Raw genomic sequence first — 22,767 nt, 5'->3', positions numbered from 1 at the left:
ATGAGCACGACAAAATCGAGGCTGAGCATTATCTTTTAACGTAATATGAGCGGCAAAGTTCGCAGCACAACCTAGTTCGTCTTTAAATATGTCACTGTATCGTTTACACAAATCGGTTATGCTGTGTTGAGGAACAACAACAAAATTAATTTGCAACACATTGTCTTGGATAGACAGGCCAAACAAGTCAAAACAGTCTAATCCGAAAATGTTTACACTGTCTGTAGCGCGGAGCACTGTGAATGAAACCGTTTTTGTATTGCCACGGAATGTGGCTGGCACGCTACATACACCTAACACAGGAATTTGTTCTCCACTATAAGTAGCCAAAGAATGTTTTGCCGCTGAACGTTTAGGGCGGCCGATAGCCGCATACGTAGCACTATTTATGAGAGTCACAGACGCACCAGTGTCTAATTGAAAATTGAAGGTCTTATCCTGGATGCGTAGTTTCACAAATAGTTTATTACACTGTCTCTGGATCGGTGCAGTGGAGGCGGAAGACACAAAATCAGCGCGTTTAGCGCGTGTTCGCTGCTTACGACAACTCGTGGGTTGGGCGGGTGGAACAACAACTCCCGCGTCACTTGCAGTCTGTACATCACTTTTCACAGCGTTTGAATTACGCATGGGTCGCATAGCAGAGGGCTGGGTGGGTGGCTTATTGCGAACAAGTTTATTACCCACACGAACCGTGGAAGAGTCTTTAAACGTGACCTTCTGGGCAGGCTGGCTTTGAAGAACATGAATATGCATGGGCTGGGCAGCACTAGAATTGTTCTTGCTTTTACGCAAACAAACAGTCTGGATGTGTCCTTTCCTTTGACAAAAGTGACAAACCGCGTTTCTTAACGGGCAACGTTCACGAGGATGAGCAAGAACACACTTAGGGCAAGACTTAACTCTATCAGTTTGCACACGCGGCTGACGAATGTGTTTAACATGACGCGGCCGGCTAGTGTTTACAGTCTGACTCTGCCGGTGGGGCCGCGGGCGTGACATAACTTGCTTAGCACAGGCAATTTGAGAAATACATGGCTGATCTAACTCACACTCAGCATAGTCAAAAGTATCTTGGGCTTCAATGATGTTCATCACAGTCTCTAATGACGGGTCAGGCAACTTTAAGATAGCAGCACGAATACGAGAATCTGCAATGTTTTGAGTAATAGCATCTCATAACATGACATCACTGTAGGAAGCTCCACACACACAATTAAATCGGCACAGACGGGTGAGGTCCCGTAAATCTGTTAACCACTGTTTATTAGATTGATGTGGCAGTTTCTTTAATCTGAAGAACTTGAATCTGGCTGCTGCCACATGAACTCGCGACTCGAAATACTCAGCAAGCTTGTTAACAACGACGTCATAGTCTAAAGCTTCTGGCTGGGATTCCGGGAACAACTTACAAAGTAGTCGATAGACTTCCACGCCTGCAGTGGAAATTAAATAAAGCTGCCGCTCAGTACCTGTGATTTTGTAGACTGTCATGTGCGCCTGCAACTGCGCGAAATATTCTCGCCATTCTTCTCTTGATGCATCAAAAGCACGGAAAGGTGGTGCTGCCTGTGCTTGTTCCTTTTGTGTTGGAGGATTAGCCGCTTGTTTGGCGATTGCTTCCACCAGACTTTGTATTTGCTGACTCTGTAACAAGATCAACTGTTGTAATTCGGCAGACATAGTGAACACAAATTAAACCAACCCCCAAAATTTTATCGCTATAATTAGTATAACCAGAAACAAGTTGAACCAGCCCTGCACACGAGTTCGGAAGTCCTCGTCGCCAGTTTTGTGGCGGCGTTCGTAGCGACAAACAATTCGCTGTAGAAACAGCTTACGAAGTCACCGCCACACTTTTAATAGCGGGCCGACCGGTCCGCTGGAACAGTGAACAGAAAGATGAAAACCCAAACACACTGATTAAATAAAAGTCGGTACTTATCTTTATTAACGAAGATACAGAAACACAGTGGTGAACTCCGTGTCTACAGAAATCTGTCTAGTTCGAGTCGGAGCGGCTAGGTCAGCATCGGCTGACGACAAACAACAACTCTGCTGAGATGAACACACAACTGACTAGCAAGTACACAATTCGGTGGCGAGTATACAACTGAGCGGCGAATACAGAACTGTCCTAGCGCTCGCGACTCCAGCGCTTAAGAAGCCAGAAGCCAGCGGTGGCGTGCGCGGACTTGCGGCGATTTCCTGTCTCGCTGGCGCTGCTTATGCGGACGGCGTCCGGACTTTGATGCTGCCAACCTTTTGGCAGCGGGCTCGGGTGGCATTACTGGCTAGGATATAACAGTTTTCCTCCCCTTTTGGTTGCTTCACTTTTTCTATCAGTCAGTGTATGTAGAAACAAATGTAGAGTTGAAACTTTGATGCAGATTAAACTGTATACCAGACTGGGACTCAAAATCAGAACCTTGCCTTTTGTGGCAAATGATCTTACTGACTGAGCTATCCAGGCATGATTCATGACCTACCCTCACAGTTTCACTTCTGCCACTACCCCTCTCATTTTCATTCTACAAGTGTAGAGTTCTTCTGATGACTTGCATTCATCATAATCACCACTTCTGTGATGTTCTGTAGTGCCATGACGTAATCGTAGACGTGTGTTACCTAGTTTTCTAGCCTGGTTAATTTCACAAATAACAAGTGCGTATTTGGTCCACCTTGTTGTGTATTCCCACTGTATACACTACCAGTTGTCTTGGTCAAACCACAAGGTCCTTTTGAAGTGTCCAGTGCAGCTTGTAGATTTAAATTTACAGCCAACACACTTGACCGCCTTCTGGTCTTTTTGTTTATTCATAATCATTTGAACATTTCTCATCTTTCGGCTGTGATTTGCAATAAATTGGCTTTGTTTGTCTGAATTTTTACATGTTCCTGAAAGCACTGTATTAAGGGTATCCCAGGAGGAATGGTCAATATTCAGGGATATGATAGGAACACTCATTTGAAGCAGAAAACTTTGTATGGATGTTTGGAATAGGGTATATGTCCAGATGAAGTTTTCTGCTTCAGGTGGTTGCTCCTGTTATATCCCCTGAATATTCACCAATTTTCCTTCGACATACCGTATATCTTGATTCAATGGCATGTGTCAACAAAGTGTGGATATTTATTTTGGCTCAGAGCAGGAAGCAATGCTTTCTATGATTTCTCTGTTCCACTGGATTCAGTGTATGGTCCTCGTTTTAGCTTCTTTTTGTTTCCTCAAATTTCTTACCAGTTCCCTTTGTCTGTAATGAACTGAAAACCTAAATGAGTGCAGCTGAAATGTTCAGTCATATTTTTACCCACAAAGAGCTATAAATATTGACAAAATGTTTTATTATTTATCACATGTGACATCATTTGTTATCGTATCTAACCAATTTACATCACAAATTCATGCTTGCGTAATATTTAGAGGGCTCTCAACAAACTGTCAAGAGCACAAATGTGACACACACGTGTCACGAATGTGCCCCACATTCATTGTCGTGGCATAGCAAAGTATAATTCCTTTAAGCTTCTTTAATATTCAACCTTGCATTTTATCCTCCACTATCCCAGCAATATATGTGAGTTTGTCCCCATATCAAAAAACATGAAAAATGAAATGTAGTGATGCACATAAGTCAAAATTGCCTTTTCTTGCACATTTATGGTTTTAGCATGAGAGTGACAATATCTGTTTGGAATGCCAATATACCTTGTTCTACTGAAACAACAGAAATATCAAGGTAATTGACTGATTATGTCTTGGGCAGAGTTTTCATTTACTCAACAAAATGACACAAATGGAAGCTGTCAGAATCGTTTTTATCTTACATCAGAACCTTTGTTACTGGGAATATGAAAAATTGTTCCATATGACACTCGAATGTATCAAAATTACTATACCTATGGAACTGAGTGACTTGTTTAAATGGTGGATACTTGGAAAAGAAAGAATTAGCCACACTTACAGGGGTGTTGATACCCATGTATGTGTGTGAGTATGGTGTTACTGTTCTTAGTGCAGGCCATATTGGAGATAAGGATGCTGAGAACAGTCACTGGAGTGATTGGTTATGAGGTCGGATCATATTGAAGTTGACGGCGTTTTCAGGTATGTTTTATGATACGTAACAATGATAATGTTAGTGCTATGTCTTCTGGAAGCTGATTGATTCTGGGCTGTTGAAATGTATTCTGTGAGATGAGATGGTCTAAAGAGACTTTGTTTTATGTTTGAAAGATAAACTGTATGCATAAAAAAGTACTACAGTGGTTTCCATTCCATTTCATTAAAGTGCTGCATTGACACTGATGTTCAGTAACTACTTAACCAGGGCAGATAATACATGAAAGTGGATGTTTTCCTGTACAATATGGTTGCTATTAAAAGTCGTGAGCATACAAATCTTCATTGAGCCCTGTGTCCATTGAATAGTGTTAACAAGCGTCAGCACAATGAAATACTGATTTATTGATGTTCGGAAATGTTGCGTTATGTTTAAACAAAGACGTGGGGTTAATCAGAGGAGCATGTTTACTATAGATTCCTTAGCTGAAAGACTAATAAAATACACTGATTCTACCAATTAACTCACTGACTGCTACAAGACCACCGGCAGACACAGCAGATGTTCATACAATGCCATATATCTGCCTGTGGCTACACAGTATACTCTGTGGAGTACAGTATATCTTTGGAAGGCGTGTATAGTTGCATAAAAACAAAGTTAAAAACAGTGGTCAGGATGTTATGCCTGATTTCCTGTACACCGGGTCAGCTCAATCAAGAAATACAAAGTAATGCACCATTCTGCATTCTACATAGTGATACAGATAGTGGAGTATGTGGCCACTGGTGGGCACATGGTGTCAGGTAAGAAGCTGTATTGTCTCTGCCAGTGGCCTCATGGCAGTCAGGGTGTTAATGAAGGAATAAAATACAAAGATTATATACACACATTGTGACAGTGGTTATTATATTGGCAACACGTTTACCTTATTTTAATCTGGCACTCATAAAATCTTCTACAGAATATTAGACATTGCAACACAAGTCAGCTTCGCAATATTCTAGAACATGTCAATAAGTGCTCATGTGAGGTTAAATAACAAAGAGAATGTTCCCCACTAATTAAAATCAGGTCTACATTCCTACACAATATTGATACCACAACACTTGTGTACTTAATTTTTTAATATTAATTTTATTTTAACATCTGTATAACTACATGCAAATTTCCCTCTCAAAGAAAATTGGAAAGCAAAGAGACTGCCATAAGCAAATTCCTTACATACTGCTGAATGGCATTATGTGACATGTTCTACAATATGACCATCATAAAAGAACTTGAGTAATTGCTCCAAAATGGCAACAACTGTTAGAATGTACTGAAAATTTGAACTGCTGCTTCTGTGTACAAGATGCACCTTCATACAGAGATGCCCTCCTTTGCACTGATTTGTGCCTAAGCAGGATGAGAAACCTTTAAAGAACAGCACGTAAGAACTCGACCACCACCTTTTTCAGCAGTTGGTAGGAGACCTATTTTTTTGAAGTCAGAAGCTTACATAGTATCATTCCCTCAGGCTGTAAAACTCCAGGATGCAGCCATCTCAGCTCTATTCTCCTTATTTGGACAACAGTGGTTGCATGTTTGGAAGATATCAGTGGTTATTGTATCCAGCTCGATGACCACCTCTAGTCTCATTACAGTTTTACTGTTCATTATCTTGGACATATGTGCATAGTGAAGCCTACGACTAAGTGCCACCATTTTAAAATGACAGTAGGACCTATTATGAACAGGGGCATTACAGCAGGTTGCTGGATGCTGAATACCACTTTCTACATCACCATGTGGTAAGATGATGTTGAAAGTTATCCTCCCCACCCAATCCCCTCTGATTATTGCTTTGTCCGAACTCACCCAAGTAATGAGTGCAACAATCTTCATGCTTTATTTGAAAAGTTTTTCTCCTACAGTATCTGTTTTGCAGAGATTAAATTTAGCTGCTAGAGTAACATCACATTGTCTGCCACTCTGTAACCAATAAATGTTTAGTAATTTATCAACAATGCCTGTTTTACTCTAAATGTTCCGGTTTTTGTTTGTGTCTGTCTACAGTGAATCCTTGGCTGCAATTTTACTCTTGTGAGGGCTTTTCTTGAAAATATGGAAGTTCTTGATTTCAGTAGATGAATATTGTGATGATAATGTTTTGCAATGTGTTGTAACCCCTGTCCACTTCCTCAGTCTGTTAATCAGATTCAAACCCCGTGCAAGTAGGGACAAATTTGATTGCCTGACAAGGTCAAGATCGAGATCAGAAATTGCAATTAATTTCCCATGGACAAGGCACAATGTGGAGACACTCCTCTCCCCTCCCCTCATTTAAACAGAGTGACTCTCTGTCAAGCCAAGTGATTATGAATAGAAGCAGTGTGTCAGCTGCAACATTGTTGTCCTTTGCATTGAAATGGCTTGAGTCTTCAAGATTATTGAGCAGTTTTTACACAAGTCCTCTTCTATCCCTAATGATGGGGTGCTCTTTATGTAGACATTGGTCAATTATGTGAATGTCATTTGTGATTCCTCTATCATACTGATTTACTTCTGTATTTTTTACCAATGAGTCATACTTCCTATTTGCAAAACTATCATTTCTAGGATACAGATATGTGGAACAGCAAGATATTAATATTATACAGTAGCTCTGTTTGTACTAGAAGACAGAGATATGTAAGTTCTGAAAATAATCCAGTCAGATGCTGATATTTTTAGTGGTGTGTAATCTTCAAGAGTGTCATCCGGTGCCATGCAGTATCTAACACTGAAACTGTTAATGCAGTACTTATAACAGTCTCACACGGAACCACTTGTGACCAATTTCTGATGGAAAATACAAAATTTATTAATGACACACTACCATTCATTTTGCAAGATAGTTCCATTTGACATGCTCACAAACATATTACATGGCATTTGTAGGTTTTAAAAAATCTGACCTGTACTCCAGATAAATAATAATCTTGTACGGCTCAATGGCCTGGTGCAAGTCTTCCAATCAGATGCCACTCCAGTGACTTGCACGTTCCAGAGCCAATGCCACCTGGTATTCCTAGATGGTCATCCATCCAAGTACTAATCGGGCCTGACTATGCTTAACTTTGGTAACTGAGCGAGGACCGGTGCATCCACTGTGGCAAGGCCATTGGCCTGTACTCCTGATATGTGCCTGTGAAATGATTATCCGCATCCCATTTATATATTTTAATTTAATTACCATTAGTTACCAAATTTTAATCAATGTGTGCAATTATAGTATCAGGAATACACACAATTGGGAATTTGCATACAATAAAATAGGAATTCAGTAATAATGATTTCAAGTTAATGTCAAACAATGGAAAATCCAGAATGGAAAGGAAAGTTGCCACTCACCATATAGCGGAGATGCTGAGTCACAGATAGGCGATAGGTAGCTTAAGGACTATGGCTGGTATACTCATTTAAAAGTAATAGCCCATTATATTAATATATTATTGCAATAGCCGTAACTTGATGGCACTTTTCAGCTTTAGATAAAAGTTGTAGCTGCTCAAAAATCAATTCCGCAAATTAAGTACAGTAAGAAAATGCTAACTGAATACAAAGTTCCCTGCGCTGGAGCTTACTCCGAAGCTCTACTCTAAAATTTCTCAGAGGCAGTAGCTGTATTTCAGCAGCCAAAGCATTCAATATTTTCAGTGTCACTACTGGAAAGATGTTACATTTCTGAAAATTGGAAACTCAAGATGTTCTTTTTTTTAAATAGAAATATTCCAGTGACTGGTTTCATGTTACATACTAAACGTATCCTATCTTTTTTTCATTTGAACTAGTTGAGACAGCTGAAGGCATATTGACTGAAAACTGTCCTTATTCTTAAGTGACTGAAGGTGGATTTACAACGGTCCAGTTTGTTACTTAATAGTATAATTCTCTAACAGTATTTTTCTAGAGTTTTCAGGTCATGATTTTAGCCTAGTGAGTGGCCCCACAATGTAATCTGTAACTAATGTGACTGTGTTAGACTATACAAGGTGACACAAAATCATACCAACAAACTTCTGGAGGGGGAGGGGGGGGGGGGGCGTTGAAGGTGTCTTGAGAAACAAACTAAAGATAGAGCCCACATCTGGAAATATCATCTATTGGTCCTGCTTAGTGTTGAAATTATATGGGACAATACATATGATTAGACCATCAGTTCGGCAGCAAATTTTGAGTTAGCATGCTAACAAACTGTAAACAGTGTTATTGTGATAGATGTGGAGCATTCAGTTTCATCCAGTGATTTGAATGCTATGAGATCCTTCGCAAGAAGCTCTACTGTCACTCTATCAGGGTAAAAAATTTTTGTATGGTGCTAAAGGGCGGCAGTTGTTGGCTCCTGCAACATTCATATTCTGTATTGTCCATGAATATGTTTAGGAAATGGGTTTCTATACTCGAACTTTCAACAATACACCCTTTACAACCCCTCAGAGTTTTGTTGTTAAATTTCAAATGAGACCCATCAACACTACAGCACTTTTGATTGCTGAGAAAGGTCTTGTATGGTATGCAGTCATTGAGATCACTAAGTTTTCATGCTAATGACTTCCTCTCTCCATACACTTTCATCATCCTTCTTGCCAGATCAAATGTGGTTGTAGTTGTGAAATTCACATTGCACACATTGCTTCTTATAGAAGATATTACCTTTACAGTAATTTGGGAAGCAAATTTAACCAGTACAATGAATATTGAAAGTGGCCTATTAGACACTTCGTTTTATCATCTTTTTAAAAATATTATTGAAAAAGACTAGGCAACAAGCACATTTTTATTACTGTGGCTAGTGGTTCTGCAGTGCAAAAAAGTTTCAGTCAGGACAGAACATGATGTAGAATAGACACCTGGAAACTTTTGAGAAGTGCAAGAATTCATTATAGTCCCATTCAGATACTTTTTTCTATAGAGTCATGAGACAGCACATGTTACGTATTACAGTGCTAACATGATCTGTGCTGAAATATGAAATCTTGTTTACAGTTTTTCCCACTATCTTAACATAATACTTATTAAATTCATAGTGAGTACCAGAATTCACAGATGATGTAGACCTTGTTCCTTATCAGTAGACAAGGTCACAAGCTCCTTGCGTGGACTGTATTCCCTTTCAGTGTGTTCTTTGAATGTAACAATTTATGGCCTCTTCAGTCTCCTTCCTGTAGACTAACTTTATCTGCAAATAATGGCAACAGCCCATACGCTCACTCTAGGAGCTCATACTGCTGTGACGGAGTCATTTAGTGTAAGAGCATTGCTTTTACTTTGTTTATTTAGTCTCTAATTGATTCTACAGAGACAAATACAAACGTTATTATGGATTATGGACATAACAGAAGACACAGATCATGTGAAACTCAATTTGCTCTCTTCTCACATGGCATTCTGAAAGCGGTAGATGCAGTGTGTCTCTAATTTTAAAAAGTATTTGACTCCGTAAGACACCGTCACTTATTATCAAAAATATGATCATATGGCTTATTAAGTTAAATTTGTGACTGGACTGAAGTTTTTTCGGTAGGAAGGACACAGCAAGCTATATTGGATGGAGTGATATAGAAGTAACTTTGGGTGTGCCCCAGAGAAGTGTGTAGGGACCCTTCCTGTTCATGTTGTACACTCATGTTTGGGAAAAAAACAGAAAATCTTGAACAACTAGAGATAGGATGGTCATATTCACAGGACATGTACATTAGTATGTTCTGCAGAAATGATTAGCATTTGAATCATCTCAGCCCACGGGTTCAAGATCAACATCAATATCCCATTGCAACACCACCTACTGGTAAAATGTGCCTGAGGCTCTAATTTTCGCTATGAACCAAAGGTAATGGATCAGTGTGACTTGAGCAGACATGCAGGATGCCTTGCAGAGATTTGTGCAAACCATACGTCAGATCAGTGAGTTTGAAAGAGGGCACATTATTGGCATGAGAGAATGTAATGCATAAATCCGGGAAACTGCTGCTCGAGTGGGACGAAGTGTTTTGGCAGCGCAATGGGTGCATGCAGAATGGTTCACACCCCAAGAACATCGACACCTCATTCAGATGGCATTGCAGGACAGATCTGCATCCTCCTTGGCTCTGGCCCAATAGTGAAACACATTGTACACTGTTGGGGGTACAATCCATCACAATTTAATATGACGTGTGTTACATGCATGTCATCCACTTCTCCGCCTACCTTTAACAAACATGTTAGACGGCAATGGTGTATGGAACGACATTGCAGGGTCAGGGATGGTATTGATAGTTTTTATGTACAAATACAGGTTCTGTTTGTTTGAAAGTGATGGCCGCATTTTGATTTGCTGCAGATAGGAGGTGGGGTGAGGGGGAGGGGTGGTGAGAGGAGCAGCATCACAGTGACTGCATTCACAGAGGACGTGCAGCACCAACTCAAGGCCTTATGGTGTGGGGTGCTATTGGGTACAACCGCAAACCATAGTTGGTACATGTCCAGTGCACTTAAGACCTGTGTGGTGTACGTGAATGACATCTTGCGACCCGTAGCCATACCGTTTCTGTACAACACCCGACGTGCCATTTTTCAGCAAGACAATGCATGATCACGTGTTGCTGCATGAACATATGCCTTCTTGGTGTCACAGGGTGTCACTCTTTTACCCTGACCTGCCATATCACCTGTCTTGTCGCCAATCAAAAATGGGTGGGATGCGGTGAAACAATGGGTACAGTGCTGTGATGCAATGCCAACCACCACAGATGAACTTTGGAACCAGGTGAATGCAGCATGGATGGCTGTATCACAGGACACAATTCACGCATTATACATGTTGATTCTATCACAAATGAAAAAAGTTATCCATGGTGGACCCTGCGCATATTAGGCAACAGGACACATGTTAAATCGAGGTAACTGAAATGCTAATCATTTCTGAAGAACATACTAATGTACATGTCCTGTGAAAATGAATGCCCTGTCTCTAGTTCAAGGTTTTCTGTTTTTTTCTGAACATGAGTGTATATTAATGACTTCGTGGACTCTATTAATGGTAACTGGAGACTTTTCACAGCTGATACATTTAATTATAATGAAATACTGTCTGAAAGAACAACAAAATGGGGCATAGAATATTAACAACATACTGCTGTGCTGTAAGGGTGCCATGGTTGACAACCAAAGGGGTTCTGCTATGAAAAGAAATGGCATCCCAGACTGTTACTCCTGGTTATCAGGCCATATTGTGGGCACCAATCAGGTTGGTTTTCAACCTCTGTCCTGGATGTCTCCAGACACGTCTTTGCTGGTCATCGGGTTTTAGCCTGAAGCAGAACTCATCACTGAAGACAATTCTATCAAACAATCACAGTCAATGAGATTCCAGGCCAAAGACGTGTGGAGATGCCCCAGACAGTGGTTGGATACCAACCTAACTGTTGCCCACCACATGGCTCATTAACTGGGAGTGATGATCTGGGGTGCCATTTCTTGTAATAGAAGGACCCCTTCAGTTGTCATCCACGGCACCCTTACAGCAGAGTGGTACGTCAATGATAGTCTATGCCCCGTTTTGCTGCCCTTTGTGGCAAGCCAATCTAGGCTTAAATTTCAGCAAGATAATACCCACCTGCACACGGTGAGGGTTTCTACTGCTTATCTTCATGTTTCCCAAACCCTGCCTTGACCAGCAAGGTCTCCAGGTCTTTCTCCAGTTCAGAACATTTGGAGGATTATGGGCAGGCCCCTCCAACCAGATCAGGATTTTGATTATGTAAAGCACCATTTGAGCAGAATCTGGCACGGTAATCCTCAGGAGGACATCCAACAACTCTCTCAATCAGTGCCAAGCTGAATAACTGCTTGCATAAGGGCCAGAGGTGGACCAATGCGTTATTGAATTGCTCTGTTTGTGAAGCTCTTTCTCTTGAATAAATTATCCAATTTTTTCTGGAATTGTTATGATTTGTTTGTCTGTGTATGTACTTCACATCTACTGACTCCTATGCCCTTTGAATAATTCCTTCATGGTCTTTTGTTTGATTTTTTTTTAAAGGTCTTAGAGTGTATTACAACCCACTACATATCACTCCCATAGGGATTGCAAAGATAAGAGTAGACTAGTTACAGCATGTATAGAGACGTTTAAGCAGTTGTTCTTCCCACACTCCGTATACGAATGGAATGGGGAAAAAAGGCCCAGTAAATCATGCAGTGGGGCATATCCTCTGCCACACACTTTATGGTGGTTTGCAGTGTGTAGCTGTAGATGTAGGTAGTGCAATTTATGTAATAACTAATATGGTATAAGTATATCAAAGGAAATTTGAAGGGGTCAGCAGAAGGAAGTACTAACACAGAGGAGAAAATTTTGAGTTATTGCAGGTTGTATGTTTGGTTAAATGCAAAGACAAGAAGATAAATACAATAAGACAAAGCAGTTCATGTAGTAGATAGCTTTTCTAACAGTACATAGACTGATAGCCACCTGCTTAATAGCTTGTTTATCCATCTTTGGAATAAAATATATAACTGATTCTGTATATCAGGGATCTGGAAGTTTGTTGGAAGATTTGTGGAGGTATGTGGTATTAGATGTTTAGGCACAGGTCATGTAATTCACATAAATAAGGGGCCGCTGATTTGTATATGCGGTGATGGCGCCTGATAGCGACCCAGATGGGTTCCATAGAATTTAGTTCAGGTGAAGTAAATCAATGTGAGTTCACTATAAAGCTCCTCAAACCGCTGTAGCATGGTTCTGGCTCTGAGACATGGACAATTATACTGCTGAAAGATGACATTGCTGTTGGGGAAAACATCAAGCATGAAGGGATGCAGGTGGTTCACAGCAGTCAGCATGTCTTCAATTACTACCACAGGTTCCATACATGCACAGGAGAATGCTTCCCACAGCATAATACTAATCTCACCAGCCTGTTTCCATGGCATGCTGCATGTCTGAAGCCATCGTTTACCTAGATGACGGCATTTGTGGAGACAACCATCAACCTAGTGTAGCAAAAATTTAATTCACCAGAAAAACCAACAAGTTTGCATTGATCAATGGTCAAATCCCAATGGTTCCATGCCCACTGTAGTCATAATTGAAAATGTCATTGGGTTAACATGTGCTGTGGAGCTCCATGTTGAATAATGTAAAATGAACAATGTGCTCTAAGAACACCTGTGTGTGTGTGTGTACCAGCATTGTATTCTTTTGGCAGAGATGCCACAGATCACCATCTGTCCTACTTTAGAGAGCAGAAGAGCCTCCGTACCCCACATTCTGTGGGCAGTTGTGCACTTCCAACCACTTAGCGCCTAGTGGTAGTTTCTCTGTCCTTTTACCTCTTTCAACCAGCTTTGCCATTTTCGAAATACTTATTCACGGGCTCTGCATAATAATCATCTGTCCTCTGTCAAAGTCGCTTATCTCAATGGATTTCCTCATTTGCAGCCCATATCTTTGTTGGGCTGATCCCCCACCCGTGTCTGCTCCACTTACATACTTTTGTTACTGCATCACAATGCTTGCAACACTACCAGTCAGCATCCAACATCATGGCGGGCAGTAATCATAGTGTTTTCGCTTATCAGTGTATGAAATTACTTGTTATCAGCATGTGTTGTGTTGAAAAACACAAGAGGTAACTCGAGCAGACTTATCCTTACTAAATTGAGGGTTAGCACTTTCTTCTTCCAACCTCTTCCATTATCTCAAGAACACTATAAAATTATGAGACAGAATTGTTGTCTAGTACTTACATTCAAAAGAAATAGGTTGGGTTGTTTGGGGGAAGAGACCAAACTGCGAAGTCAATGGTCTCATTGGATTAGGTAAGGATGGTGAAGGATGTCAGCCATGCCCTTTCAAGGGAACCATCCAGGCATTTGCCTGGAGCAATTTAGGGAAATCACAGAAAACCTAAATCAGGATGGCTGGCTGCAGGATTGAACCGTCGTCCTCCCGAATGCAAGTCCAGTGTGCTAACCACTACGCCACCTCGCTCAGTCATCAAAAGAAATGTTGATACTTGTAATAAAGTACATGCACTATCCTAGGTTTTGGAAGTAATGGTTCCTTCCTTGGGAAAGACAGAGGGATAAAGTGGGGAACGTTACAAAGGAAGGGCAAGTCACTCCAATCATGAATTAGTGGAGCTGGAGGAGGTGCTTTCATCTCTACATCTACATCCTACACCCGTACTCCGCAAGCCACCTGACGGTGTGTGGCGGAGGGTACCCTGAGTACCTCTATCGGTTCTCCCTTCTATTCTAGTCTCGTATTGTTCGTGGAAAGAAGGATTGAGGGTATGCTTCTGTGTGGGCTCTAATCTCTCTGATTTTATCCTCATGGTCTCTTCGCGAGATATACGTAGAAGGGAGCAATATACTGCTTGACTCTTCGGTGAAGGTATGTTCTCGAAACTTTAACAAAAGCCCGTACCGAGCTACTGAGCATCTCTCCTGCAGCGTCTTCCAATGGAGTTTATCTATCATCTCCGTAACGCTTTTGCAATTACTAAATGATCCTGTAACGAAGCGTGCTGCTCTCCGTTGGATCTTCTCTATCTCTTCTATCAACCCTATCTGGTACGGATCCCACACTGCTGAGCAGTATTCAAGCAGTGGGCGAACAAGCATACTGTAACCTACTTTCTTTGTTTTCGGATTGCATTTCGTTAGGATTCTTCCAATGAATCTCAGTCTGGCATCTGCTTTACCGACGATCAACTTTATATGATCATTCCATTTTAAATCACTCCTAATGTGTACTCTCAGATAATTTATGGAATTAACTGCTTCCAGTTGCTGACCTGCTATTTTGTAGCTAAATGATAAGGGATCTATCTTTCTATGTATTCGCAGCACATTACACTTGTCTACATTGAGATTCAATTGCCATTCCCTGCACCATGCGTCAATTCACTGCAGATCCTCCTGCATTTCAGTACAATTTTCCATTGTTACAGCCTCTCGATACACCACAGCATCATCTGCAAAAAGCCTCAGTGAACTCTCAAATTCATCCACAAGGTCATTTATGTATATTATGAATAGCAACGGTCCTATGACACTCCCCTGTGACACACCTGAAATCACTCTTACTTCGGAAGACTTCTCTTCATTGAGAATGACATGCTGCGTTCTGTTATCTAGGAACTCTTCAATCCAATCACACAATTGGTCTGATAGTCCATATGCTCTTACTTTGTTCATTAAATGACTGTGGGGAACTGTGTCGAATGCCTTGTGGAACTCAAGAAACATTTACCTGTGAACCCGTGTCTATGGCTCTCTGAGTCTCGTGGACAAATAGCGCAAGCTGGGTTTCACACGACCGTCTTTTTTGAAACCCATGCTGATTCCTACAGAGTAGATTTCTGGTCTCCAGAAAAGTCATTATACTCGAACATAATACGTGTTCCAAAATTCTACAACTGATCGACGTTAGAGATATAGGTCTATAGTTCTGCACATCTGTTCGATGTCCCTTCTTGAAAACGGGGATGACCTGTGCCCTTTTCCAATCCTTTGGAACGCTACGCTCTTCTAGAGACCTACGGTACACTGCTGCAAGAAGAGGGGCAAGTTCCTTCATGTACTCTGTGTAAAATCGAACTGGTATCCCATCAGGTCCAGCAGCCTTTCTTCTTTTGAGCGATTTTAATTGTTTCTCTATCCCTCTGTCGTCTATTTCGATATGTACCATTTTGTCATCTGTGCGATAATCTCGAGAAGGAACTACAGTGCTGTCTTCCTCTGTGAAACAGCTGTGGAAAAAGTCATTTAGTATTTCGGCCTTTAGTCTGTCATCCTCTGTTTCAGTACCATTTTGGTCACAGAGTGTCTGGACATTTTGTTTTGAGCCACCTACCGCTTTGACATAAGACCAAAATTTCTTAGGATTTTCTGCCAAGTCAGTACATAGAACTTTACTTTCGAATTCATTGAACGCCTCTCACACAGCCCTCCTCACACTACATTTCGCTTCGCGTAATTTTTGTTTGTCTGCAAGGCTTTGGCTATGTTTATATTTGCTGTGAAGTTCCCTTTGCTTCCGCAGCAGTTTCCTAACTCGGTTGGTGTACCACAGTGGCTCTTTTACATCTCTTACGATCTTGCTTGGTGCATACTCATTTAACGCATATTGTACGATGGTTTGAACTTTGTCCACTGATCCTCAGCACTATCTGTACTTGAGACAAAACTTTTGTGTTGACCCATCAGCTACTCTGTAATCTGCTTTTTGTCACTTTTGCTAAACAGAAAAATCTTCCTACCTTTTTTAATATTTCTATTTACGGTTGAAATCATCAATGTAGTAACCGCTTTATGATCGCTGATTCCCTGTTCTGCGTTAACTGTTCCAAATAGTTCGGGTCTGCTTGTCACCAGAAAGTCTAATATGTTATCGCCACGAGTCAGTTCTCTGTTTAACTGCTCAAGGTAGTTTTCAGATAAAGCACTTAAAAAAATTTCACTGGGTTCTTTGTCCCTGCCACCCGTTATGAATGTTTGAGTCTCCCAGTCTATATCCGGCAAATTAAAATCTCCACCTAGAACTATAACATGGTGGGGAAATCTACTCAAAATATTATCCAAATTATCCTTCAGGTGCTCAGCCACAACAGCTGCTGAGCCAGAGGGCCTATAGAGACATCCAATTACCATGTCTGAGCCTGCTTTAACCGTGACCTTCACTCAAATTATTTCACATTTCGGATCTCCGTCAATTTCCTTTGATACTATTGCACTTCTTATCGCTATAAACACGCCTCCCCCTTCACTGTCCAGCCTGTCTCTGTGGTATACATTCCAATCTGAGTTTAGGATTTCATTACTGTTTACGTCTGGTTTCAGCCAACTTTCTGTCCCTAGTACTATATGGGCGTTGTGACCGTTTATTAATGAGAGCAGTTCTGGGACTTTTCTATAGATGCTCCTGCAGTTTACTATTAGCACATTAATATTGTTATTCCCTGTTGCATTTTGCCTACTCCTACTTTGCCGCATCTCAGGAGGCGTCTTGTCGGGCCTAGGAAGGGAATTCTCTAACCTAAAAAACCCACATGTGCACTCCACGCGTACTCCGCTACCCTTGTAGTCGCTTCCGGCGTGTAGTGCACACCTGACCTATTCAGGGGGACCCTACATTTCTCCACCCGATAGTGGAGGTCGAGAAATTTGCACCCCAGATCTCCACAGAATCGTCTTAGCCTCTGGTTTAAGCCTTCCACTCGGCTCCAAACCAGAGGACCACGATCGGTTCTGGGGACGATGCTACAAATAGTTAGCTCTGATTCCATCCCACGAGTGAGGCTTTCCACCTTCACCAATTCCGCCAACCGCCTGTACGAACTGAGGATGACCTCTGAACCCAGACGGCAGGAGTCATTGGTGCCGACATGAGCAACAATTTGCAGTCGGGTGCACCCAGTGCTCTCTATCGCCGCCGGCAGGGCCTCCTCCACATCTCAGATGAGACCCCCCCTGCAAGCAGACAGAGTGAACAAGGGCCTTCTTCCCCGACCTTTCCGCTATTTCTCTAAGGGGCTCCATCACCTGCCTAACGTTGGAGCTCCCAATAACTAATAAACCCCTCCCCCCGTGTGCCTGCTCGGATCTTGCTGAAGGAGTGGCCACATGTCCATCCGCAGGCAGAGCGGGCGATGCCACACGGCCAGCCTCCACATTGACCCTCCGCCTCGTGCGCCGTGAACACCGCTAAATCCGCCACTCCCCTTGGGGAGAGGGTGGCCCAACCGCGCCCGGCACCCGCGAAAATGTCTTGACAGCAGGGACAGTGGGTGAGGCACGTAACAGTTCGCGAACAGTGGCCAGCTCCTCCTGCGTCCGTACACAGCAGTCACACATCCTATCCATCCTAAGAAATCAATTTACTGTAGAAAGTTAATCAACTTTTAAGTAGAGTGCTAATTCACTAAAGGCGGCTGACTAAACTGACTAAATTGTGGTTACTAGCCACTTCTTGTAGAAAACAATGAAAATAGCGCTACCTGTCTCTGGAATGTATTGAAAACAAACACTAGCACTACTGGCACTATGGTTAACTAAAGGGACTCTGACTGTATTCAAAACAACCACGAAATCTATGGAACACTATTACTAGCACTCGACAATTAAAGCTTCCTAAAAGCAAAAACACCTGGAAGAAGAAGTGACAAGTAAGAAAAATACAGTTAATACTTAAATTAAGGTAGCTCGCTGTACAGCAGACGTGAAGCGGACGGCAGTTACGACGACATCTCATCATGAAGTCCAAACTGTTACTGGAGAACTGACATTCCTCCTGAATAATCATCTTGTGACGTTGCAGCTCTTCTTATTTCTGTGCTTGCTAAGAAAATTGGATGAGGAATTCTGCCTTATGCAAGACCCTTTGGAGTTCTGTTTTAGCCAGACATGTTTCAGCATATTCTGTGCTATCTTCAGTGGGTTACTTTATTCCCTTTCAGTAAAATTGTTATTACATATTAACGTTTAGAGAACATTTGGTACAAAATATTTACATTTGTGAATGAAGTGATTGTTGTCAAGTATTATACGTGGTTTTTTTTACAGTTTGCAGTTGAGATATGTGTTACTGGACTGATGTATTGTATGTTTTTTACTACAGTATGTCTGAACTTCTTGTTTTATAGCTTATTTGGAAAAAAGGTTTGATGTATGTGTGGCGGTTATCGACTGCAAGAGTCGGCCGCCTCATCTTTGAGAACGAATGTCTTTGAAAACTGTCGATCTCAGTGTGTTCCGAACTCTGTATTTGAGTGGATGTGTTTGTACCAACATGATCAAAATAAACTTAATTCAGTATAAACGAGCAAATACTTAATGTTGGGTTCGATATTACTGTACGTAACATCTTGATCCCCACGCTGGTGACCCCGACGCTCATGAACGCCGCTTACGATGCCAGAAATGTGTACTGGAAGATCGCCATGGACAAACAATGCAGCAACCCTTTGTCGGATTTCTTCGTCCATCGACTTTGCATCGCGCCGCATCTGGATGCAGTGTAATTAGTGACAGTGTAATTAGTGTGTAAATTCCCAACTCTTGTGTGAATCGTGCTGTTTGGTAACTTTCGTCACCACCTCACACATTGACAATGCGACCGAGGCGCACACGTCGTCTGCCGAAACCCGCTCAATGCATCGGTAATTTGACTTCCGGACAGTGCAGTGCTCCTTTGCCACTTAATTTGGACTATTTTGACTTGCTTTTGTGTAATGAATTAACTTTGTGCAATGCTTCGGTATCGGAAAATCATGCCGAACAATGGACTGCAACAAACGGGGTCTGTGTTGCAAATCCCAGTTCGCATGAACTCCGAACTATGGCTAAATCACATGCCTGGTCGAATCCACAGGAACAATTTCATCAAGGACATGCTATCAATCGACGACAATGCACCAATTACATCGATGACAATGCCAGCTTGCCAGCTGTTTCTCAGTGCAACACTGGACGTGCCACACCTCTCTCCTAACAGCACCCGAGCCACACCGACTCTGCTTGACCGCTACCGACAGCGACGCCACGGCTGCCGCCTGCTGGCTCACTGACCTCGCAACCTGCGTGACATATGATCCCGCCACGGCTACCGCACCTGCATCTTGTCAACAACTCGCCGACACTACGCACGTTACCACCCGGCCGTTCACTACTGGATCGCGCCCGCAACTTGTTCACCCACCCCAGAAGACGATTTCAGCTGTATCAATGCTTTATACAGCAGTGAACGTGTTCTCACTCCGCCTCTGCCAAGTACTGAGTTTCATATTCACGATCGCACACACGATCTCTTCTACTCGAACTGTTACATCAATACTGTGCCACCGACCTTGTCTTGTAGGCCAGGTTACCCTTTGATAGAGACAGATTCTGATTTCGACCCCATCTTACTCAGTGATACACACCAGACTGCTTCACAAAATATATTTTCACCTGAACAACTGCAACAGCTACGTGAGCAAATTGCAACATACATCTTGTTGGTACAAGATCAGTTACACATGCTGCAGCCAGCACCGACTGAGTACGACATGCAACGAGGTGCTCCTGTCATTGTTCCGCCTCTGACTGCTTCACAACATACATTTTCGCCTGAACAACTGCTACAGCTATGTGAGCAAATTGCGACATACAACTTGTTGGTTCAAGATCAGTTACACGTGCTGCAGCTGACACCGACTGAGCAGGACATGCAACGAGATGCTCCTGTCAGTGTTCCGCCTCCGACTGCTGACAATCCTTCGTCGTTATTACCAGCTACAACTAATACCCTGATGATCACGCTACATGAATCTGTGTCCCAGATGTCACAACTGTCATCATCACGCCGCCTCAAGAGGAAATTCTACATTACTGATGTGATACAAGCCGCTTCCACCTTTCATTGGTAGTTCAATACACTTTGTTTCTGTACCACGGCATAACCAGCTGCATTCCAGTGTCGCTTGCTTTGCCACCCTCTTCACTACCTCCGCAATGTACGACCAACACATCTGTCGTTTCTGCTTCGACAAGTGAGCATCTTTCCATTCCGACACATGACCGTGCAGCAGTTTTGTGCGAGCAGCTTGCAGCCTTACGATTCGACCACAGCGCCAACAGCGACAGCACACGCGCAACTCCAGTTCCTTTGAACTGTGTCGCCTCTCTGCCACGGACCAGTAGTTCATCCGCTGATTCGACTTCTTCACATTCACATTACGTCTCATCGCCTTCCTGCTCCGACCACGGTTTCGCCGACCATGTCCACCTTCCACCACCTCTCGCCGCTGCCATGCCTCATGCACAGGGCTCACGGCCACGCCCCCAATCTTCGATCACGGCTGTTTCGCGCATCAACACACCGACACTGTCAACTCCGCTTGGGACATCCTGCCATCTACTGCTGTAACACACTCACCATCCACGGACTCTGAGGTGATGCTTACGTCAAGACCGAAGTCATCTGCCGCCAAGGTCAGTCATGTGCAGCTTGCTGTTTCCTCCCCTGCAGCGACATCAAGCACCTCTATAACTCCGTGATTACTGTGAGTGTTGCTCATCTGGCATCTCTTACGCAACCTGTTAAGCCACAGCATGCTTGCTCCTTTATGTCGTACGGCCAATAACAAACTGTTACAGGACACGTTGCAGTTGCCGCGGTGCTCGCTGGCAAATACTTTGGCAGTACATTGCATCACATCTTCGACGCACTCCGCGCCTTTGATCGGATCAAAACCCTGCTGCGCCGCACGGCCTCGCACGACGATGTTCTTCCCATCGACATGCCGCCACCCTCTGCTTCCACTGTGCCATCAGCAGCACGGCATGGTCAACGTGTGGACGCCTTCCTTGCCTCCTTCCCTCCGCTGGTCCCACCTGTGCTCTGCACTACCGGCGGGGGCTCTGTGGAGGTTATTGACTGCAAGAGTCGACCGCCTCATCTTTGAGAACGAACTTCTTTGAAAACTGTTGATCTCAGTGTGTTCTGAACTCTGTATTCGAGCGGATGTGTTTATACCGACATGATCAAAATAAAGTTATTTCAGTGCAAATGAGCGAATACTTAATGTTGGGTTCGATATTACTGTACGTAACATCTCGATCCCCACATATGCAATAGTTTATATACTGTAGATGAAGCTGTTGAATGTTTATGTTGGTAGCTGTTAGTCTGCTACACAATCTACAACTTGTCATCTGCAAACAGCAAAACATAATTTTTGTTTTTGTTCATTATGCATTTGTGAATGAAAATGCATATGTACCACATTATTTTGTGTGTTACTTACGGCTATGATGTTGTGGTGTTTGTCTTGTTTGTCTGTGGTGAGGTAACACATTTATTTCTACCACTGTTGCCATTTTACAGGCATTTTCTGCAATTTTTTGAACTTGCATTGTTTTTGCTGCCATTACGTATTGTTGTGGCTGTGTAGTATTCATTTGTTTGTGAATGTTGTGAAGTGTGGGGAGAGGTAAATTTAGTTCAGGGGGCTGATCGTGTGAGATTTTGGTGTGATTGTTATTTATATAGTTCGTCCATTGTGGCAAAGAGGGTTTCATTGCACAGTGATGCATTTTATTTAGTACTTTCTTTCCTTGAGATTTTGATTTTTGGATGTGATAGTTTTCTTCTATTGTTAATTTTTGGTATATGCTGTTACTGGTTTTAAGTACCTTTAAGTCAGTTTCAATGTTTGTTGGGTGGTGATTCTGTGCTATGAGGTGATCTGCAAGTGTTGAGTGTAAGCTATTGCTTTTCAGTGCTCTGAGATGTTCTGTGTAGCTGGTTCTGAAATGATATATACAAGACAGACTTGGAAGAAATGCTACCAACACTGACAAATAAAGCCAGTCTGGTCTGTACCAACTAACTTGCAACTGCTGTCAGTCTGTATATATGGGTCAAACATCCAAGGATTTCAGAACCAAGTACACAGAACATCTCAAAGCAATGAAAAGCAATACCTCACACGTGGCATTTGCAGATCACCTGGTAGCACAGAATCGCCACCCAACAAACTCTGAATCTGACCTAAAGATTCATAAAATTAGTAACAACCCATATCAAAAAGTAACAATAGAAGTAAACTATCACATCCAAAAATTAATATCTCATGGATAGAAAGTAGTAAATGAGTATTCATCACTGTTTAATAAATCTCTCTTTGCCACAATTGAAGAACTA

General features: G+C 42.4%; 1 protein-coding gene across 1 annotated transcript in view; it reads left to right on the top strand.

Annotated features, from left to right (window-relative positions):
- LOC124721377 overlaps positions 1–21,596 on the top strand; it is a 47,687-nt gene extending 26,091 nt beyond the window's left edge. Inside the window, exon 3 of the mRNA XM_047246309.1 lies at positions 21,219–21,596. Coding sequence (XP_047102265.1) covers positions 21,219–21,542 — 324 coding nt within the window. The 3' untranslated portion in view covers positions 21,543–21,596. The remainder of the gene's footprint in view (positions 1–21,218) is intronic.
- Positions 21,597–22,767: the final 1,171 nt, after the last annotated feature.

This window comes from Schistocerca piceifrons, chromosome X (assembly GCF_021461385.2).
Source record: "Schistocerca piceifrons isolate TAMUIC-IGC-003096 chromosome X, iqSchPice1.1, whole genome shotgun sequence".
Classification (NCBI taxonomy): domain Eukaryota; kingdom Metazoa; phylum Arthropoda; class Insecta; order Orthoptera; family Acrididae; genus Schistocerca; species Schistocerca piceifrons.
This window is presented reverse-complemented; position numbering and strand designations above follow the sequence as displayed.